Source organism: Equus przewalskii, chromosome 26 (genome assembly GCF_037783145.1).
Source record: "Equus przewalskii isolate Varuska chromosome 26, EquPr2, whole genome shotgun sequence".
NCBI classification, from domain to species: domain Eukaryota; kingdom Metazoa; phylum Chordata; class Mammalia; order Perissodactyla; family Equidae; genus Equus; species Equus przewalskii.
In genome coordinates, this window is record NC_091856.1 from 18664386 (window position 1) to 18685666 (window position 21281).

General features: G+C 48.4%; 1 protein-coding gene across 50 annotated transcripts in view; it reads left to right on the top strand.

The window, feature by feature from the left end:
* The window catches only part of ZNF618 (zinc finger protein 618), a 183524-nt gene that overhangs the window by 139930 nt on the left and 22313 nt on the right, over positions 1-21281 (top strand). For 10 of the 50 annotated variants that reach the window (XM_070594855.1, XM_070594858.1, XM_070594861.1 and 7 more), the window contains 4 exons: positions 3496-3555; positions 4108-4197; positions 16224-16463; positions 20130-20210. In XM_070594855.1, the coding sequence (XP_070450956.1) occupies positions 3496-3555; positions 4108-4197; positions 16224-16463; positions 20130-20210 (471 nt within the window). Of the gene's footprint in view, positions 1-3495; positions 3556-4107; positions 4198-16223; positions 16464-20126; positions 20211-21281 lie in introns of all 50 variants that reach the window. The other 40 variants (XM_070594891.1, XM_070594860.1, XM_070594862.1 and 37 more) reach the window with 7 other exon arrangements.

Genomic DNA, 21281 nt, shown 5'->3' on the forward strand with positions numbered 1-21281 from the left:
AAGGTGATAAATATGGAGGATGGGGTACCAGTGCCGGATAACTGATGGTGGTGTACCAGTGGGACAGAAACCATACTCCAAAGATAAAATAGAAGAAAAATTTGCTCAGCAAAAGAAAGACTTGTATATGCAGATTTAAGGGCTCATCGTATGTCAGGAAGAGTCAATATAAAGAGACCCATAACTAACTAGATCTTAGTGACTTTTTTAAACTATAAATTAAAAAAAAAGTATTACAGGTATTTAGAAGAAAAGCAAGTTACTCACAGAAGAATCCGAAGTGGACTAGCCTTAGACTTCTTGCAATTCCAAATGCCAAAATATGATGGAGCATGTTTTGAAGGGAAAACATCATAATCTGAGAACTTTATATCTAGACAAATTGTGATTTATGTGTAAAGAAGAAAGGGCTCAAAAACATACTATTTCTCCTATGTACCCATCTTCAAAAACTATTTTGGGGGCCGGCCCAGTGGCACATTGGTTAAGTGTGCACATTCCCCTTTGGCAGCCGGGGGTTCGCTGGTTCGGATCCCGGGTGCGGACATGGCACCACGTGGCAAGCCATGCTGTGGTAGGCGTCCCACATATAAAGTAGAGGAAGATGGGCACGGATGTTAGCTCAGGGCCGGTCTTCCTCAGCAAAAAGAAGAGGATTGGCAGCAGTTAGCTCAGGGCTAATCTTCCCCAGAAAAAAAAAAAATTATTTGAAAATATACTCCAAAGAAATAGGTGGTAGAAGACGTTTATGGGCTCAATTTCGGGGCATTAATGCATAGTATAAGAGGACTTATGAATACTAGAGCCAGGTAAACCAGAATTAAGTTTGAGATGTTGCAAATCTGATTATAAAATTGAATGCGAAAGACTAAGGTTATTGGAAAATATTAAAAGTGAATTTGAAAAACAAAAGACGGAAGAAAGTAGGATACAGTAAAGTGAGTTAAACTGGTCCTAGTGATAGTGTGGTCCCCAGACCAACAGCGTCAGCATCTCAGAAGCTTATGAGAAATGGAAATTCTTAGCCCCATGCCAGACCTATGGAATCAGAATCTTTATGTGGGGCCCAGCAATCTGTTGTAACAGTCTTTCTAGATGATTCTTACACATGCCAAAGTTTGAGAAGCATTGAGTTACCTTTCTCAATGGTAATAGATGTGGAAATATCCTTTCCTGCTTGATTATAGCAATTAGAGAAATACGTACTACCCAAAACAATGGAAAATATTAGAAAATCATGAACCACTGGGGAATAATGGAAAGGCAAAGAAAAACAATTTCAGTTTCAAAGAACTGAAAACTAAAGGGAACAAATCAGAGAGGGTGGAGCATGGAAAAAAAGTCATAACACAAAACGGGTAAAACCAAGTCTTTCATAACAATAAAAAGCAAATGGCACAATCTGCTTTATTAGAAAACAAAGATTTTCAGGTTAATTTAGAATAATCCAATCATGATGGTTTATAAGGGACATACCTGGTTAATTCCTTATCTTTTCTCTTTCTCAGAGAACTTTCCTACTTCCTTAACTTAGTTGAATTCCCCATTAGGATTTTCACAGCGCTGTAAATGTCTCCACCTATTGCGGTTGCAGTTTTAAATTTATGTGATTCAATTATTTGATTTTCTATACTGTGAGCTCCTTGAAGGCAGAAACCATGAGTGGTTTTTTTGTTTTTTGGTTTTTGGTTTTTGTTTGTGAGGAAGACTGTCACTGAGCTGACATCTGTGCCAATCTTCCTCTGTTCTGTGTGGGATGCTGCCACAGTGTGGCTTGACCAGCGGAGCTAGGTCTGCACCCAGGATTCGAACCTGCGAATCCCGGGCTGTGGGAACTTAACCACCTCGTGACCAGGCCAGCCCCCCGTGACTGTTTCTGCTCAACATTTTGTGCCAGCATTTAACACAGCATCTCTTTGGTGAATGAAAATACCAGAAAATTTAGGGAAATGTCTTAAGCACATTAAACAAGTAGAAAGCAGGATCTGACAAAGTCATTATCAAGAATTAATAATATAAATGCCCAACGAACTAATAAAACAGTATAATTAACTGTTAGAACAATGGTTCTTAAGTGTTCCTGTGCATCAGAATTTTCTGAGGGGCCGTTAAAACACAGATTTCTGGATCCCATCCATAGAATTTTTCTTTCAGCATATCTTGGGTAAGTCCTGAGAATTTGCCTTTCTACCAAGTTCCCAGGTGATGCCAATGCTGCTGGCCGGGGGACCGCACTTTGAGAAGCGGTGTGTTAGAAATTAGTGGAATGTCAGTGGAGGGTACAGTTCACAGCGAAGATTCTGATTTCATGAGCCGATATACATCAAGCAGCATTGTGTCTAAATAGACAAAATGAATTCAGAAATGCAATGAAATGGGAAGATTGATCACAACATTGAGTCTTTGACCGAGCAAGGAGAGGAGATTATATAGGGTTTGCATAATATAATTAATATAGTTTATCTAACGACTTTGAAGTCTACAAAGAACAAATCATGTACCTTTTCCAGTGCTTATGAATCAGTTAAAAAATTAACTACCAGAAATTTTGAAGCTTCTATATTGAGAGAGAAAAGCCATAAACAGAATAAGAAACCAATAGAGAAAAAATACTTATAGAACAAAATGTTGATGTCTTCAGTCTTAGTGATTTACAAAAGGTAAATATACCTATAGAAACATTGGCTGTAAACACAAATGAGAAAGTCACAAATGGAAAACCACGGTTAATTAAACGTGAAAAAGGGTCAATTTCCTTAGAACTCAAAGAAATGGAAAATGAACCCAGTAGGGCCTTATAGCGCCCCCGTCAGGCACAATGTAAGAAGATAAGACGTAATGCTGGCTACCGTGTGTGGAAACATTTTCACATCTTTCTGATTGGGGTGAAAATTGGCCCAACCTTTTGATAGGTAGGTAGTTGGTGCTCTGGTTTATATCAAAAGGCTTAAAAACACATACCATTAATTTATTCTGAGGCCATAATGTGCGAAGATCATGCCCAGTAATCCTTATTTCACAATGATGTGTAAAAATAATGAGCACCTATACAAAAATTTCTACAAGGATATGGATCACAGCATTTTTTTTAATAGGGGAAAAAATTTTGAACCAATCTGACTGTCCCCTGGTAGAGGAGCCTGGCTCAGCGAATTTTCGAGTCCAGTGGGAACCGTGCAGCCAATAAATGTCGTAGAGATCAATGTTTATTGATTGAGCAAGATGTCCGCAAAGTATTGTCGATTGAATGTACCAGGTTTCAGAGAGGGTATAGATCAGGGCTGGCTAATTCAGGGCCCGCAGGAGCCAGACAGATGATGTCAGTGAGAGGGGTGCCCCGAGAGGAGAGGGGAGTGTGGGGTGGGGTCCGGGGCCAATGGCAAGGGGCACTCTCTCCCCCAGGGGTAGCTGTTGCTCTATGGGGCTTACAGATGATTGAAATTTTTCTTCTTTTAAAAATTTTGTATTTATCCGTATTTTATAATTTTCCCCCAGTGAACAATATTACATCAGACATTTTTAAGAAGAAAGAAGTTAGGCAGTGCCAAAGGAGAGGTAAAGACGCAGTCCGGTGGGACCCGAGAGGAAGAAGTGACCCCTTCTGCCAGGGGTGGGGGTGCTTGGGGGCAGGGAAGGTCCTGGAGACGGGGGCACCCAAGTCTGGCCATTGCACAGGGCAGGGCTTGCAAAGGGGCTGAGAGACAGGTTGGGAGTGGAGGTCACCTTGGGTCACCACATGTTTCCTGAGCCCCAGGGCCTGGGGTGGAGCAATGAAGGAGAACAGCGTGTGCCAGGTACTGTTCTAAGCTCTTCACATATAAATTTAATCCTCACAGCAATCCTAGAAGGTGGTCCTATTATTTACCCCCATTTTACGGATAGGAAAACTGAGGCACAGAGAGGTTAAGAGATTTGCCCAAGGTCACACAGCTCGAAATGGCCGAGCTGGGATTTGAGCCCAGGTAGTCTTGAGTCGAGTGGGCTCCTGATTCTCACTGGTGGTCCCAGAAGGAGGAGGAGTTTGGGGGGAGGGAGCACACACATGCTACTGCTTCTGGATGGAAGCCCGGCGCCTCTTCCCCACACTTTTCTCTCCTTCCTGGACAGAAACCGGCAATTACACCTGTGAATTCTGTGGAAAGCAGTACAAGTACTACACGCCCTACCAGGAACATGTGGCCTTACACGCCCCCATCAGTGAGTACCGGATGGGGGATGGGGAAGCTGGGGGAGGGGCGGGCTGGCTATCAGCCAAGGCTCTGGAGCCTTGCCAGGGGAGGGTGAAGGCAAAGGGGGCCTTGATCTGGGCCAGTCCCTAGGCGTCCAGGTGTGACCTGGGACCACTTTGCTGCAGTAACCGGAATAGCCGGGAAAACCCCACCCTGAAGCTTCCCTCAGGGGACGCAGAGGCCTGGGGCCCACGTGGATTTGGGGTTAGGACGTGGGCATCCCTCATCGGGTCCTTCGGTGGCTGTGTCCCTGCCTCTTTAAGCACCCCCAAGTTGGATGGTTGCTGGTCTGCACCCACAAAGCCAGCCCCGTGTGATGCAGCTTGAGTCTGACCCCGTGCAGGGCCTGACCCCGGCTGGGAGACGGTCATGTAGACAAGACAGCTCCCTCTTTGCCCGTGGTGGTGGAAGGGGTCAGAAGCTAGAGGGAGCACTAAACCGGGACCCGGAAGGGCGGGTATTAATCCTAGCGTGGTTGTAGCTTTGCATGTGGCCTTGGGCAGGCCCCATCCTGTCTCTGGTCCCCAGTGTTCTAAGGATGCTTCTCACAGGCTCGTCCTGGCCGGCCATTCTCCTGGTGCAGCTGCTTTCCCAACTTCTCTTCTGGAGGTGGGAGGATGTCCATCCTTAGATCCCCAAATAGATGAGCTGGGAAGGCCTCCAGTCCCCAGCCAGAGTTCCGACAGGCGGGGCTTAGCGAGCGTCGTGGGGCAGTGGGGTGGGTGTTGAGTGTGTTTGGGCACATCCTTGATTGTGTTTGTCACAGCAGAGCTGTGGGGACCCTCCTGTACCATCTGTGGATGGGAAAGCTCAGGTCTAGCGGTGGGCCATGATTATGCAAGATCAACGGGGGTTCAAGCTGCCTACGGTCTGGGGAGCTCATGACCCTCCTGGAGCCCTGACAGTAGCGGCACAGGCAGGTCCCCCCCATGAGAGCATTCAGGTGGGCGGGGAGAAGTGTCCAGAGCCTGGAGGGCTATGTAAGAGTTTCCCAGGAATTCCTCCCCTCTGGGCAGAGCAGCAGCCTGAGGGGTCTCCCCGTGGGCGAGAGCTCCCATCCCGCACAGCCCCTGACTGCTGGGTGCCCTGGTACCTGTCACTTCCCTTCTCTGGGCTCAGATTTCCCACCTCTGGAAGCTCTTGAGGTCTTTCCAGCCCAGGGGTCTGGATTCCTGGTCTGAGAAGACCTTCAGGCAGGCATCAGTGGTGACCCAACTAGAGGAGCCCGTCTCACCACCCAGGCTGGGGACGTCTGGGTCATCCAGTCCCCACTGTGTGGCCAGGTCCTGTGTCCAGGAGAGAGGACACAGCTTCTGCTGGGCGGGCACTGACCCATCCCGTTGACCCACAAATGGTGACGATGTTGAGATATCAGGGCTGCGGCTGAGCTTGAGCTCCATGGCCCGGACCCCTCTGGGGATCCCGCTTTCCACGGGCGGGGACAGGGGCAGCTGTGCGTGGGCACCTGCCCACCTGTGCTGTCCAGGGAAGCAGCACCTGCCCTGCTGCTCAGAGGGGATGCTACCCAGAATGCACTTCCAGTTGGATGTTAATTACAAGACCAGCCTGCAACCGTGGGGTCAGCCTTTGGAGAATAACTTGCATGCTGCTTATACTGTCGCCCCAAATGGCTCTTCCTGGAACAGGGTGCATAAGGTCACGGAGTTAAGAAGAGAAGGAGCCTGGCTTTGAACCCAGCAGGCGAGCTCTGGGTCCATACTCTTAACCCCGAAGCTGTTCTGCATCACGTGTCCAATGGTGCAGCAGGAAGGGGTCCATCCCTGGCCCCCTGATTTCTTCCTTAACATCCAGGTGCTTCTCTCCGGAAGGGCTGTCTACTGTTTCTCGGTTCCTCATTTTCTTTTTCTCTCTGTCGTGGACTCTTTGTCTTTTTGCATCTGTTTGTTGAGTGAATCTGTCTTGTCTATTACTCACGGAAGTCTGGAGCCTCTGAGATCGTCTGTGTTGAAAAGACAGCATGAGTGATTTAGGCTGGAACCAACAGACGACTGATTCTCGAAAGCCGACCAAGAAATAGCCCCTCCACTGGCCTTTGGATCTAGAGACTTGTATGTCCGTGGGTTCTGTGTGGAATTAGGGGCTGGACTTGACGGCTTCATCAAGTGGTACCCAGGCCTAAGCCGGGAGAGACTGGGTGCGGTGAGAGGATCCTGGAGGACCTGTGCTGGCTGCAGGAGAAGTTGGTGTGAATGCACTCGTAGAATGTCTACTCTTTCGTGTCTGGCTGCTTTCACTCAGCAAAATGTTTTTAAGATTCATGCTTGTCGTTTATATCAGTTCATTCTTTTTTACTGCTGAGCGATATTCTGTTGTGTGAAAATACGACAGTTTGTTTAGCCATTTGCTTGTTCATCTGAGTTGTTTCCAGTTTTAGGCTATTATGAAGAAAGCTGCTGTGAAAATGCTTGTACGAGACTTTTCACGGACATGTGTTCATTTGGGTGGATTCCAAGGAGTAGAATTGCTGGGTCATGGGGGAGAGTATGTTTTTAAGAACTGGCAAACCATTTTCCAAAATGACTGGAGCATCTTACGCTCCCACCAGCCACGGATCGGGGTTCCACTTGCTCCACGTTCTTGCCAGCATTTGGGGGCAATGGCTCTTTAATTCTTCCTGTTCTCATGCGGGGGTGGTGGGATCTCATTGTGTTGTTTATTTGTATTTTCCTGATGCATAATGATGCTGAGCACTTTTTCATCGGCTTCTTGGCCATTTGTCTGTTTTTCTTCAGAGACGGTTTAAATCTTTTGCCCTGTTTTTGGTTGGGTTGTTTGTCTTTTTTATTATTAAGTTGTAGGAGTTTATGCATACTAGATCCAGGTCCATTATCATATATATATATAGTGAATATTTTCTCTCAGTCTTCGGCATCCCTGTTGATTTTCACACAATACTTTTTGATGAGCAGTTGTTTCTTCATTTTGGTGAAGTTTAATTTATCACTTTTTTTATGGTTAGTGCTTTCTGGGTCCTACCCAGCATATTCTTGCCTACCTCGAGATAGTGAAGATGTTCTCCTTTATTATCTTTTAGAAGCTTTATAATTTTAGCTTTTGCATTTAGGTCTGTGATCCATTTCCAGTTAGCTTTTGTGAGCGATGAGAGGTATGCGTTGAGATCCATTTTCGTCCATATGGATATCCGGTTGCTCTCACACCATTTGTTGAAAGGATTGTCCCTTTCCCCATTGCATTGCCTTGGGACCTTTCTGAAAATCAGTTGAATATATAAGTGTGAGTTTATTTCTGTTCCATTGATCTATTTGTTTATGTTTATGCCAAAACGGTTTTATTTACTGGAGTTTTATACCGAGTCTTAAATCAGGTACTCTCAGTTTTTCAATTTTGTCCTTTTTAAAGAATATTTGTCTATTCTAGGAACTTTGCTTTTCCATGTAAATATTGGTCTTCTTGCCAATTTCTACAGAATTTCCAACTGGTATTTTGTTTAGGATTACACCAGATCTGTAGACCAATCTGAGGAGAATAGACCTCATAATAATAGTGGGTCTTCCAATCCACGAACATGGTATATATCTCTCCAAGCATTTGGTCTTTTAATTTCTCTCAGCCGGAGTTTGTACTTTTCAGGGTAGAGGTCTCGCACATCTTTTATTAAATTATCTCTAAGTATTGTATGTTTTTGACGCCATGATTTTTTATTTTCCAGTCGTTTTTTGCTAGTACATATAAACACAGTTGATTTTTGTATATTGAGTTTGTATCCTGAAACTTTGCTAAATTCACTTATTAGTTCTCATAGGTTTTTTTTTGGTAGCTTCTTAGCATTTTTCTCGTACATGCAGATGTCATCTGCTAATAAAGACTGCTCTACCTCCTTTTTTCCAATCTGTATTCTTTTTATTATCTTTTTCTTTCTCACTATACTGATTACGACCCTCCAGTACAATGTTGAACAGAAGAAATGAGTGATATCTCTGCCTTGTTCCCAATCATAGGGTTCAGATTTTCCTTAAGGATCTGTTCTCATCGAGGATTGTGTTGGCTGAAGGTGGGTTTCATAGATGCCCTTCATCTGTTGAGGAAGTCACCTTCCCTTCCTAGTTTACTGAAAGCTTGTATCATCAGTTGGTGTCACGTGTTTTTTCCTCCATCTGTTGAGATGATTATATGATTCTTGTCTTTTATTCTGATAATGCGGTGAATTTCATGGATTGATTTTTGTTATCTTTTAAAAGAAGTCACCATGCCTGTACTTTATTAAAATACATTGAGATGATCAGAAGGTCAGGCTATGAAATGAACTGAAGACGGTTACAGTGTTGGGATGTTTCTTCTTTGCCAAAAGAATGACTTCCTGCTTTGAAGCCCCTTTTTCTTGGATGGGCGTCTGAGTTACTTTAGGAACCAGGGTAGTTTGTAGAGTTACTTTGCTTTCAAGAAGATGTTTTCTGTTCACTTCAGTCTGAAATTCCCCAGAATTTTACCTGGCTTTTCATATCACTCCCAAAACTGAGCCCTCGAGGACAGGTAACTACAGTCCTAGGATGAGCAGAGGGCCCTATATTCAATCAGTGATTTGGTAATGATGGACATAAGCAAAAAGTAAGTATTTCTGTTGAAGTGTTTTAAACCTTTATTGAGATATGCTGTCCTACAATAAAGTGCCTGTAGTTAAAGTGTACATTTGAAAAGTTTTGACCTATGTGTGTACCCATGAAACCATTACTGCAATCAAGATCATGAACATATCCATCGCCTCCAGAAGTTTCCTTGTGCTCTTTTATAATCTCTTGCTCACAACTTCCCCACCCCCATCCCCATCCCCGGGCAGGCGCTGCTCTGCTTCCTAGTAGTATAGATTAGTTTGCATTTTCTAGAATACTGCATATATGGAATCTTATATGTACTCTTTTTTTGTGTGAGAGAGGGCCTGGCTTCTTTCACTCACCATAATTGTTTAAAGATTCATCCATGTTTGCATATGTCACAAGTTCATTGCTTTTAATTGTTGAGTAGCAGTATTCCATTATCTAGATATAGATATAGATATAGATATAGATATAGATATAGTATACAGTATTCCATTGTTTCTTCACTTATAGATGCACATATGGTGTGTTTCCGGTTTGGAGCTAATACAGATAAAGGTGCTGTGAACTTTTGTGTACACGTCTTTGTAGAGTTTCATTTCTCTTGGGTGAATACCTAGGAATGGAATGGCTGGATCATATGGTAGGTGTACCTTTAACTTTTAAGAGACAGCCAAACCGGTTTTCAAAGCGGTTATGCCATTTTCCATTCCAACCAGCAGTGTCCTTTTCTGTTCTTATAATGTCCTTGTCTGAGTTGAATATCAGAGTAATTCTGGCCTTAGAGAATCAGTTGGGAAGAGTGTTCCCTGAGTGTGGTGTCAATTAGGTTAAGTTGATTCATAATGTTATTCAGATCGCTATACTTTTTCAAGCTTTTTAAAAAAAATTTAATCTGCTTTTTTTCTCCAGTACTGAGAGAGGAGCATTAAAATCTGCAGCTAAAATGCTTCTTCCTTTAATTCTGTCAGTTATTGAGTCATGTGCTTTGAAACTTTGTCTTCAGGTGCACACATTTAGGATGATCATGTCTTGATGAACTGACCCTTTTTAAAAGTGTGCGGAGCCCTTTATCTCTGGTAATACCTGTTGTCCCAAAATCTACTTTATCTGATATTAATAGAGCCACTGCAGCTTGCTTAGGATTAATGTCAGCATGGTATATCTCTTCTCATCCTTTTTTTTTTTTTTTTAAAGATTTTATTTTTTTTTCCTTTTTCTCCCCAAAGCCCCCCGGTACATAGTTGTATATTCTTCGTTGTGGGTTCTTCTAGTTGTGGCATGTGGGACGCTGCCTCAGCATGGTTTGATGAGCAGTGCCATGTCCGCGCCCAGGATTCGAACCACCGAAACACTGGGCCGCCTGCAGCGGAGTGCGCGAACTTAACCACTCGGCCACGGGGCCAGCCCCATTCTCATCCTTTTTTTTTTTAATCTATCTATGTCTGTATCTTTGAAGTGCATCCATAAAGTTGGTTCTTGCTCCTTTATCCAGTCAGGCAATCTCTGCCTTTTAAACAAAGTATTTAGTCCATTTATATTTAGTATAATTTATTGATATGGTTGGATTTAAGTTTACCACCTTGAATTTTTTTCTGTTCATCCCATCTCATCTTATCATTCATTTTTTCTTTTCTTGCCTTCTTTAATATTAATTAAGAATTTTTTTTTATTTCCTCTGTTAACTTGTTGGCTATACCTCTTTTACTTTAGTGGTTACTCTGTGGTTTATAATATACATCTTTACTGTATTCTAGTCAACTATGAATTCATAACATCACACATAACATAAGAGCTTTATAAGAGTCTACTTCCATGTACTATCTCTCAGGCCTGTGTGCTATTCTTACTTGTTTACTTCTATATAAGTTATAAACCCAACAATTATCCTTTTTGCTTTGAACAGTCAATCACTTGTTAAAGTAATTAAGAAATGAGAAAACGGCTTTTATATTTACCTGCCTATTTACCGTTTGCTGTGCTTTTCTTTCCTTTTTATAAATCTAAATTCCGTCTATTCTCACTTTTCGTTATTCCCTGAAGAGCTTTCTTTAACATTTCTTATATTATAGATCTGTTGGTGAAAGATTTTATTAACTGAAGATGTTTTTATTTCACCTCCTCTTTTGAAGGATGTTTTCTCTGGATATGAAATTCTAAGTTGAGAAATTTTTTTTTTTTTTAGCACTTTAAAAATGTCTTTCCTTCATCTTCTGGCTTTTGTTGTCTCTGATGAGAAGTCAAAGATCATTCTAATTGTTATTCTATGTTTAATATGCCTTTTTTTTTCTGGATGCTTTTACATATTTCTCTGTATTACTGATTTTCAGCAATTTGATTATGATGTATGGTTTTCTTTATGTTTATCCTGTTTGGGATTTCTTGAACTTCTTGGATGAATGGATGAATAGGTTTAGATTTTTTTTTAATCAAATTTGGACAGTTTTCAGTCAATATTTCTTCAAATATTTTTCTTCCCCAATCTCTCTTTCCTCTCCCTTTGAGACTTTCATTACATGTATGTTAAACCATTTTACAGATCAACAGAAGCACTGTTCAAATTTTCAGTGTAGTTTTCCCTCTGTGCTTCAATTTGGACTGTTTCTAGTGCCCTGTCTTCGAGTTCACTGATCTTTTCTTCTACAGTGTCTAATCGGTTTTATTAGAAAAATCCTTCAGTTGAATTTTTCATTTCAGCAACCATATTTTTCATCTCTGTAATTTCTGCTTGGTTCCTTTTTACATCATTCCTTTCTTCATTATGTTCATATTATCCATTAAATCTTTGAGCGTATTTATAATAGCTGCTTTAAGGTCCTTGTCTGCAAATGCCGTCATCCCTGTCATTTCTGTATGTTTCTACTGACTGTTTTTTTCTCTTGATTATCAGTCACATTTTCCTGCATCACCTGATGAGTAATGTTTTATTCTTTGCTGCACATTGCAGGTGCTCTGTTGTTGAGTGTCTGGATTTTGTTATCTTCCTTTATAAAAGGTTGGATTTTGTTCTGACAGGCAGTTAATTTACTTACAGGTCAGCTTGGTATTTCAAAGGCTTGTTTTTAAGCTGTGTTAGGGCAGGGCTAGAGTAGTTCATGTTCTAGGGTTAGAGTAAGCCTTCTGAAGCACAGGCTTTCCAGGTCTCAGTTGAATGCCCAAGGTGTTCAGCAAGGTCTCTCCTCTCCAGCAGGTGGGAACTCAAACATCTCCAAACCTGTGCAACCTCCGGATCCTCACTCAGCTCACAGCCCCCAGTGGCTGTTTGCCGCAGCCTTTGCAGAGGCTCCCTCTGCACAAATCAGTTTGACATTCAGCCAAAGACTTCATGGGGACCCTGTGCACGTTTCCAGCGTTGTTTTTTTTTTTTTTTTGCACAATTCCCTCCTCTTTGTTATTCTACATTGCAAAATCCAGCCACCTCAGAAGCCCTGAACCCTGATCACTGCCTCCTCCGTTCTGCGAGATCGCTGTGCTTTGGGTCCACCTCTGTGCTGTGGTCCAGATCTCTCCAGGCAGAGAGGTGGAGTGACGGTGGGGCTCATGGCAGGTCTTCTTTCCTGAATCACAGTCCTGCGCCGCCTGCTGTTGAAGGTCTGAAAACTGTCATTTCATGTGTTTTGTCCAGCCTTGCAGTTGAATAGGGAGGAGGGTTAGTCCCACACCAGTTGCTCCATCCTGGCCAGAGGTGTAAGGTCTCCAGTTCTCTTTCTAAGGCTAAAATCCTTAGTAGGGAGTAGGGTTTCCCAAATTGACACTCCTCTTGCATCACGTCTCCCATTCATTCCCACCTCCAGCCCTTGAGCACACTCTTCCCATTTGCCTCGAATGCATTTCCACCCCCTTCTGCCTAGTGAGGGTTTCAAGGAGACCCCCTGGTCCCTCCACCCTCTCAGCTGCGTAGTTACTTTTCTCGAATCCTTGTATTCTCGGGAATTTTCGCTCCATTTAAATTTTCAAAGCTTTACAGAAAGGAGAGACCATGGTGTTCTCTTATTTTAAAATATCTCTTATGGGTAAATATCTCGTATGCTTCTTACAAGGGCGATCAGCCAGTCTGTCTGAAGCTCTTTCTTCCTTTCTCAGTGAAAGCCCAGGTAGGAATTCCAGCTGATAACATCGCATGTGGGAAGGTCGACAGATGGAGCGAGCTGTTGCGTGAAATGGGTTCAGAGCCTGGGCAGTTCGTCCTGGCTCAGCCCCAACCTGCCCTTTGACCCTGGAGTGGTGGTGTACCTCTCGGAGCCTCTGCCTACCCATCTGCCTCATGCTCTGCGGGCCATTGCAAGGATAACATGTGACACAGCTTCGTATGTCATCTCTTGGGCATCCCATCTTTGACGTAGTTCAGCGGTTCTGAATCATTCCTGCGTTGATTCTCTGATTCCACAATATCTGTTGAGCGCTTCCTGTGTGTCAGGGAATGTTCCAGGCACTCAGTACGCGGTCGGGGAAAACTGGCAGAGTCCCTGCCCTCACAGAGCTTGCAGGCTAACGGGGAAACAGACATCGATCGAAAGATCGTACCACGTGTCCTTACCGATGGCGATCAGATCTCGGAAGGGAAGAGGAGAGGGGGCTGAAAGATAAATGACCAGGGGAATATCAGGGAGGGTGGCCAGAGGAAGTGATGTTTAAGTGGAGGTGTGTAGGACCAGAAGCAGTTATCCAGGCAGAAATTGGAGGGACAAACATTGCTGGCAGAGGGAATAGCATGTGCAAAGGCCATGAACCTCAGAAGAAAAAGGATATTGTAGAACGGGAGAGGGCGAGAGGGGAGCAGGTCCCAGGCTGCTGGGTGGTTGAGAAAACAGATGCCCTAGGGTTTCTTATATCACGTGCTCTGTGGGGGTCCCTGAGCTCCCTGCCGCAGGGGAGGAGGGGCACTCGCACGTGGAATGCCAGGATTTTGACAGCCAGATTGTAGACCATGAGAAGGCCCGACTCGGAGGGTCTCCTAGAAACCATTCTGTAGGCTAGACACTGAGGCCTAAGAGAGAAAGCAGCGTGCTGAATTTATCGCTCAGAAATTCTCTGTCCCCTGTGCCCAGGTCCCCGGGGTGTGTGGATTAGTGCTGAAGGGGACCACATGGCCTCGTGCAGAGGCCTCCTTGAGGAGCCGGCAGGTTTGAGCTCCTGTCCCATCCTGGCACTAACTTTCTGTGTGGCCGTAAACTGTTAACCATTCTGGGCCTTGGTTTCCTTATTCCTAAAAAAATACTAGTAATCGCTGCTCATGTTTGAAGAGCCGTTTATCCTTCATGGTGCTTCTGTGACTTTCTTGGATTCTCACAAAATGCCCGTGAGGTTGGTAGCACAGAGATGGGTGTCCCCCTGGTATCAGGGGTGTGCTGGGGGAGCTAAGGCCAAGAGAGGGGAAGTAGAGTCCGAGACGGCAGAGGCCGAAGGTCACAGACCTGGGGCTCAGGCTGGTTGGCCTCGCTCCACACTCAGTGCCGGTTCTGTTCCAGTGAACCACCAGCTGTGTCCCCAAACCGTGCTTGAGGGTGACAGTGGAGAAGTCAGAGATGGGACTCTGGATGCCTCCCCCAGAGTGTGATGTGTAGGTTTATTCTGTGGCTAAAAAATATTTGGAAGGGCCAGACCGGGTGGCCTAGTGGTTAACTTCAGCGCACTCCGCTTTGACAGCCCGGGTTCGGTTCCTGGGTGGGGACCTACACCACTCGTCTGTCAGTGGCCATGCTGTGGTGGCAGCTCACCTACAAAAAGAAGAAGATTGGCAGTGGATGTTAGCTCAGGGCAAATCTTCCTCAGCATAAAAAAAATTTGGACGTTATGAGACGAGCCGCCCTTCTGGTTGGACTCGGGCCTCTGAGGTCCTTGGCTCTGAAAGGGGAGGAGGGAGAGTGGGAGGGAGCATATGGAGGTGTCCTTTCTCCCCAGACTCTCCGGGCCTCATTCAGAACACAAGATTCCAGAGACTGGGGGTTGAGGCAGCAAGGGACGCCTGAATTCTCCACACACTGAGGCCTTGGGGGGGCTCAAGTGGTGCAGATGGGGGCCTACTTAAGGGGGCCGTGACTGAGGGACTCCCCAGCTCTGGGCATCTGGCTGCCACTCTGGGTGGAGGGAGGTGGTGACCTTCCAAAGGGAGGAGGGGAAGCCTGAATCCTCTGAGCTCGCCTTAGTGCCTCGAGGTGGTAAACAAAACTCTGAAGAGTGGGTTCCGGTGTGACCTTGGGCTAGGCCCTGCCTCCTGCTTCTCTGGGCCTGGGCTCCCGATCTGCCAGGAGTGGGCCGAGGTGGAGGACCAGGGAGCGCCTTTTTGTTTTGGGCTCTGAAAGCCGTGGGTGGAGTGTCTGGTGCCAGAATGGATGCTGTCCCAGGAGCAGCGGTGTGACGAGGCTCCTCCTTTGCCCCCAGAGGCAGGAAAGGAGCTGCTGGGTCCTTCGCAGGCAGTTCAGTGCTCCGGCCAGGCCCTGAGTCAAGACGATGTCCTCAGGATGGTCCCCATTCCTGTGGGTCCTCTGAGCCGCCTGGTCAGCATCAAAGAGGGGCCCGTCCCTCCTGCCTGGTCCCCTCTTGCCTTTAGGGGAGAGAGTTGCCGTTGAGTGAGAAGACCGCTGCCCCCCTCCTCTTTCGTTTTGAATGTGGGAGTGTGGCCAGGGTCAGGGGTCGCCAGCACTGGTGATTGCAGCCCCAGGCAGTGTGAAGGAGGCAGACCACTGCCTGCCCCAGACTGCCAGAGGTGGAGACCACTTGAGTGTCAGCCCCCGTGTTCTCAGTGACCCCAGCCTCTGCAGAGAACTCAGGTGAGGGAGGCAGGAGAAATGGTGACACAGGGTTCCCCAGACACCACAGTGACGTGCTGCCCTTATTTCAGTCAAAGCCTCGGGCCCTGGGTGGAGCACTGTCCCCTGAGAGCATCCACTCTCAGTCAGTGGCCAGGGGGCACCGGAGCCCCTTCCACTAAAACCTTGGGGTGGCATTGGGCCCCCCGCTTTTACCCCACCCCACCAGTCAACCCTGGCGCGTCTCTGCCTGTTTTCATCATTACGTCCCGGCCTGCCTGCCTTTGAAGGAAGAGGCTTGCAAGTGAATGTTCTAGAAAATGCCCTTGGGCCTGGGTCACCTAATCAGGTGCCCCAGGCATGCGTCACAGGTTGAGTTCTTAGACCCTCAGAGCCTGGACTGGTCAAGGTTATGGGTGACCCACCCAGGGGGCTGGTCGGTGGGCTCCAGGAGACACTCAGGGTGAGCTGGCGATCAGGCTGCCTTCCAGGAGAAGCTGGAGAAGGTTCTAGACTCCCGGGCTTTCTCCAGTTCTGGGTGGGAGTGAGAGCCTTTAGTCTCTGTGGACCGACAAGAGGTTTCAACCCTTGAGCATGGGGGCCTGTGGCCCAGGAGGCCCCTCACTCTGCGGGCTCCGAGCCCTCGGGGACTGAGAGCGTGACCCTCTCAGGTACCGCCCCCGGGTGGGAGCCGCCGGACGATCCAGACACGGGCTCTGAGTGTTCACATCCAGAGGTCTCCCCATCTCCGCGCTTCGTGGCGGCGAAGACCCAGACGAACCAGTCGGGGAAAAAGGCTCCGGCCTCCGTGGTCCGATGCGCCACCCTCTTACACCGCACCCCTCCAGCCACCCAAACCCAGACGTTCCGCACGCCAAACTCGGGATCTCCGGCAAGCAAGGCGACTGCAGGTACCAATGGCCTATGTCCCCCCACACTTCCTCCACTCCCTGCCCTTCGCATCTGCCACAGCCGTGCCCGGGGTCATTGTTCCCTTTCAAGAGCGAGAGTGGAGGTCCCATTGGGACGAATCCGGATCCGGCTGTGCCTCTGGCTGTCTCTGTGACCAAGGCGAGCCATCAAACCTCTCTGCATCTCGATTTTCTTGCCCTAACTCAGAGAGTTGTACGTGATGGTAGGCATCTATTTTTTTTTTTTTTAAGCAGGAGAATATTTTTTTCCACGTCCTGGCCTAAGGAGTTAAAAATTTTTTAAAATTAGTTACCAATGTTTGAACATTAGGAGATTTTATGTAAAACTTCTGATTTGCAGCTGACATTGAAAAGCCAGTTCTGGCAGTCCTCGGGCCACTTTCCTGCAGGGGCAACAATTGGCTGGAGGGCCGACCACCGCTGCCTCCTTTCACAGAGCATGTGCTCTCCCGTTTGCCACAGTCCCCACCACTCCCTCCTGCCTCCCCAACACAGTGGCCACGTGGCTGGTGTCATTTCTCATTGTGATCACACTGTTGTCTGTCTCGCATCTAGCCCAGTTCATCCATTTACATCACCTGCCTGGACCCTCTTGGCATGAGTTTGCATGCCCCATCTTTCAGAAAACCCAACGTAAAAGCTCATGTCTACAGAGAGCTGCTTTCCATGAGGCAGAGGAGTTGACCAGGAGTTCTGTTCTCTTGGCCTCCCCCTATCCAGTACTACCTGTGAACCCCCCCAAGCCATAGCCCAGCACGAAACCAATGGATGCCAGCTGCATTGTTGTCTGAGTCCGTGCAGAAGGGGGCTCAGACTCCAGAAGGCTGAACAGCAGCTTCACAGCAGCCATTTCCCCCAGGAAAACTGGTAGACACACTGTGTGCTGAGTACCAGTTATTAGGAATCCTGGTTCATACCTGGGTGGGATGAGCCTTGGGCCGCCTGCCCGGATGTGTGGGATGTAGGGTCGAGTGGTAATGTAGTCCTTCTGGGACCAGGGGCCTTTCACTTGCCCTCAAGAGGCCCAAAGCCATCCGTTAAATATGCGGTGGTCAAACTGAGGGCTCCATTACATGAACCAGTAGATTGGACCAATGCCAGAGCAAGTGAGATGTGATTGCCTTTTTCTCTCTGGTTCAGGAGGCTAATTTTGGGGAAGGATGTGGTTCCTAAAAATGTATGAAGATATGCTTGTTGTGCTCAGGTCTCCCAAAAGGAGAGTAAGTAGTTAATCAGCCTTGAAGTTAACAGTTTTCCAGGCTCTGCGATGAGAAGAGCCAACAGCCGTTGTGTTTTTGCAACAGTAGTCATAAATTGGTAAGAAACAGATGATCATCACAGGCTCGTCGGTGGTAGATTTCGGCTTGGCTGAGTAACGGGACTGTGGCTTTCAGATCTTGCTTTTAGTCTTGACCTGGTGGCTGGGAGTCTTTACGTTTCTGCAGAGAGCCGCTTGCAGGGGCTGCGTGGTCTGTGGCCGCTCTCGGACCTCAGCGTTGCCAAGTTATAGCATCCAGCAAGGTTTGGGGCGTGCTTCTGGCTGCCTCCAGTGCCCTGCAAGACTTGCGGTGGGGGTCACACCTGGGTTTACCAGCTGGGCAGGGCAGAGGACACCGGGTTGTGAGCAGCAGGAACCCGCATGTTAGAGCTGGAAGTTGTCACCGCCCCGATCATTCTAGAACAGGCAGCTCTTCCCTGTGTGTGTGCGTGTGTGTGCGTGGGACTTCACCCACGGTGCCGCCCGCTGGTTTTCAGCCGGAGCTGCTGGTGGCAGGGATTTCCATCATCACCTGAGCATTAGGAGCCTAATTATAAGCATTTGTAATCTCTGCTGTGCTACGTTTACCAGTATGCTGGTCGGGCTGCACGAATATCCTCCACAGGTGGGCAGCCAGCCCCCTGTGTGCACAAGGATCTGGATGGAGAGAGCATCCCTTCCCTAGCCCAGACCTTTTCAAAACGGAAGCATCTGCCCCAAAAATGAAATCTCCTTATTCTGCCGTCTTAGAGGGTTAGGAGCATAACGAGCCCAGGAACTTGACCACCTCAGTTTCCTCTGTTTTTTCACCTATAAAATGGGAATGACAACGTGGGCCTCCTAGAGCTGTTGGCAGGATGAAGGGAGAACACCGAAGTGAAGCATCTGGACCAGGGTCTGCCACGTAGAGGTGCTCAGTAGATGAGAGTCCCACCCGCTGCCCCCCGACACAGAATCGGGGGCTTTCTTTGCCAATTTACAGGTGCTACTTGAGGTGGCAGATCTGTAGCTTCAGCCCAGGCATTTCACAGGCACGTTTTGAAGCCGTCTACCTCCTGATGTCAGCAACAGCCTCTGCGAAAACGAGGCTGCGTCAGGAGGCCTTGGGTTGGAGCCCAGGGAATTAGGCAGAGGCTGTGGGAGCCACCCCGGCTTCCTATGCCATCACCCCGATGGTCGTCTGGAACCCCGGCCGTCACAGTCTGAGCACTTGCCCTCCCTGCAGAGGGTGGACTGGGTGACAGTGGCATTTCCCAAAGTGGGTTCCCGGGGTCACCAATTTTGAGGGATATTAAGGAATCTGCTATTTTTTTTTAAATGAGCTTTGGTGGCCAAATACCTTTGAGAATCCTGGGTGACATAAAGCTTAATGGGTCTCTTTTCCGTTGGACTTCTCAGAGCCTTTGACATGCTCATGTTAGTTGTTTCCCCTTAAGAAAGGGACTGGTCAGCTGCTCATCCCCAGTGGACTTGTTCCCAGAAGCCTGTATCTCCGGGAGCATCCATCATCCTCTTGTCCCAAGAGAATCTTGGAAAAGCCAGGTGGCTTTCCAGCTTGGATTTTTGTCTCAGTACCTGCTGCAGGGGGGGTGGGGACCAAATGGGTGTTTTTCCTCCTGGTTGGACCCTATCTCTGCGTTCCACGGGTTCTGGACAGCGCCTGGGAGAGGGCGAGCCGCTCGGGAAGGTGCCGCCTGTAAGCGGAGACACCCCAGAAGTCACTTGGGGAGCCAGTCCGTTCCCCTGGGTGAACCTGGCCAGACCTCGCCGGGTCTTTGGCCTCAGGGTGTGGGGCTGCCCCAGCTCTGCCCATCTTCCCTGGTCCCTTTTCTGCCACTTCAGGGACCGCTCAGCTTGCGGAGCCGCAACCAGCTGCCTGGCCCTCCTGCTCTGCCAGAGCCACCACCAGGAAACAGTCTGTCATCCTCTCTGTTCCTTTGTGGGGCCTGTGGCAGCAGAATCTGGCAGAGGGAGTCGTGAGTGGCAGATCCACATCACTCAGTGTCACAAATGCGGCTCCCCAGGGACCAAAGATGGGCAGACCCAGCCCATTTGTCATATGTTCGATCAGCTGGATTTCATCTGTGCTCTCTTGAACAAGTCACACACGCATCACCTCCCTGCCTGGACCTGCACCCCTGGGCGCTGTCGGGGGGGTCACTTAGGGCCCTGACAAGGCGTCAGGCAGCTCAGGTGACCCGGGGGAGCCAGGGGTGTCCCTGTGCTGGTTCCCCCAGCATGAATCCCTGGGCACTCACCCAGCCCGGGGGTCAGGGCGGTGCCAGTACCTCACCCTCTGAGCCTTGCTGGCAGGCCCCTCCCTCAGCCCTAATGCTGACCGATCACCATCGCTTTCCCTTGCTCTCTCCTGCCCCCGCCCCCAGCAGAAAGCGCGTTCAGTCGGAGAGTAGAAGGCAAAGCACAAAACCACTTTGAAGAGACGAATAGCAGTTCCCAAAACTCCAGCGGTGAGTGTGCCCCGTGACAGCCGCTGCCATCGGCTCCTGCCCTCCCCGCGGCCATGGCAGCACGCGCTCTGTGGGCTGGGGTCTGCCTGCTGCCTGATGGGTGTTGGCGGGAGGAGGCCAGGGCCAGGCAGAGCGGGAGGGGCCCTTTCTTCCACGGACATCCCTCTGGGCCTCAGGGGCATCTCAAGGCCTGGGACTCTTCCCCATGGAGAGAGGAACTCCCCCTCCCCACACGCTGCCGTGTCCCCACTCGGATGGCCCCGGAGCGTCGGGTCTAAGTGAGCCATTGCTGTTTGTAGGGTGAACGTGGCAGCCAGTTTCTTTCCAGGAGAGGCCAAGGGGGTACAGTAGAGAGAGCTGTGGCCCAAGAGCCGGAGGCCCCAACTTCTGGCCCCACTTGGGACCTGGGACCATCCACACACTCCCTTCCAGCCCCTACTGGCCCGAGCAGGTTTGTCTGAGATCCCTGGTGGTATTTTGGCGCCTCCTGGTGGTGGCCGAGCCTGCTGGCCGAGCCCTCGACCAGAGAGAACAGCCAAGACCATCTCCCTGGCAGACGGGGGCCACCTGCCAGCGCCGTGGGTGATCCCAAGCAAGCCAATCTACTCAGTGCCAGCCGGGGCAGGATGGGAAAAGAATTCTGACGCTGGTTACATACAGTAAGGCGCCCGCTGACTTTCTTGCACAGTTGAAGTTTACTTCACTGAATTAGGTGTGGGCCTGTGGCCGGCGCTGGGCTGGGCACTGCCTGGGTGTAGACAGATGATGGACGTGGCTGGACGGTCAGTCAGGGGCTTTGTGAAACAGCTGGGAGCACAGATTTGAAGATAGAAACCGAGCTCCAGCTTGGGTTTCCAGCCGAGGCTCAAACCCCAGTTGCACCATCTGCAAGCTGGTGACTTGGACCAGACTCTAAATTCCTCCTCTGCTGTCCCGTGGGCAGAGCACACAGATCCTGGGCACGGGGAACGGCCAGCCAGGGCCTTGCGTGGATTATGCACTCACGTGCGGTGGTTTTAAGGAAAACAAGTGATTTGATGAATACCACAAGGGGTGCTGTAGGAGCCCCGA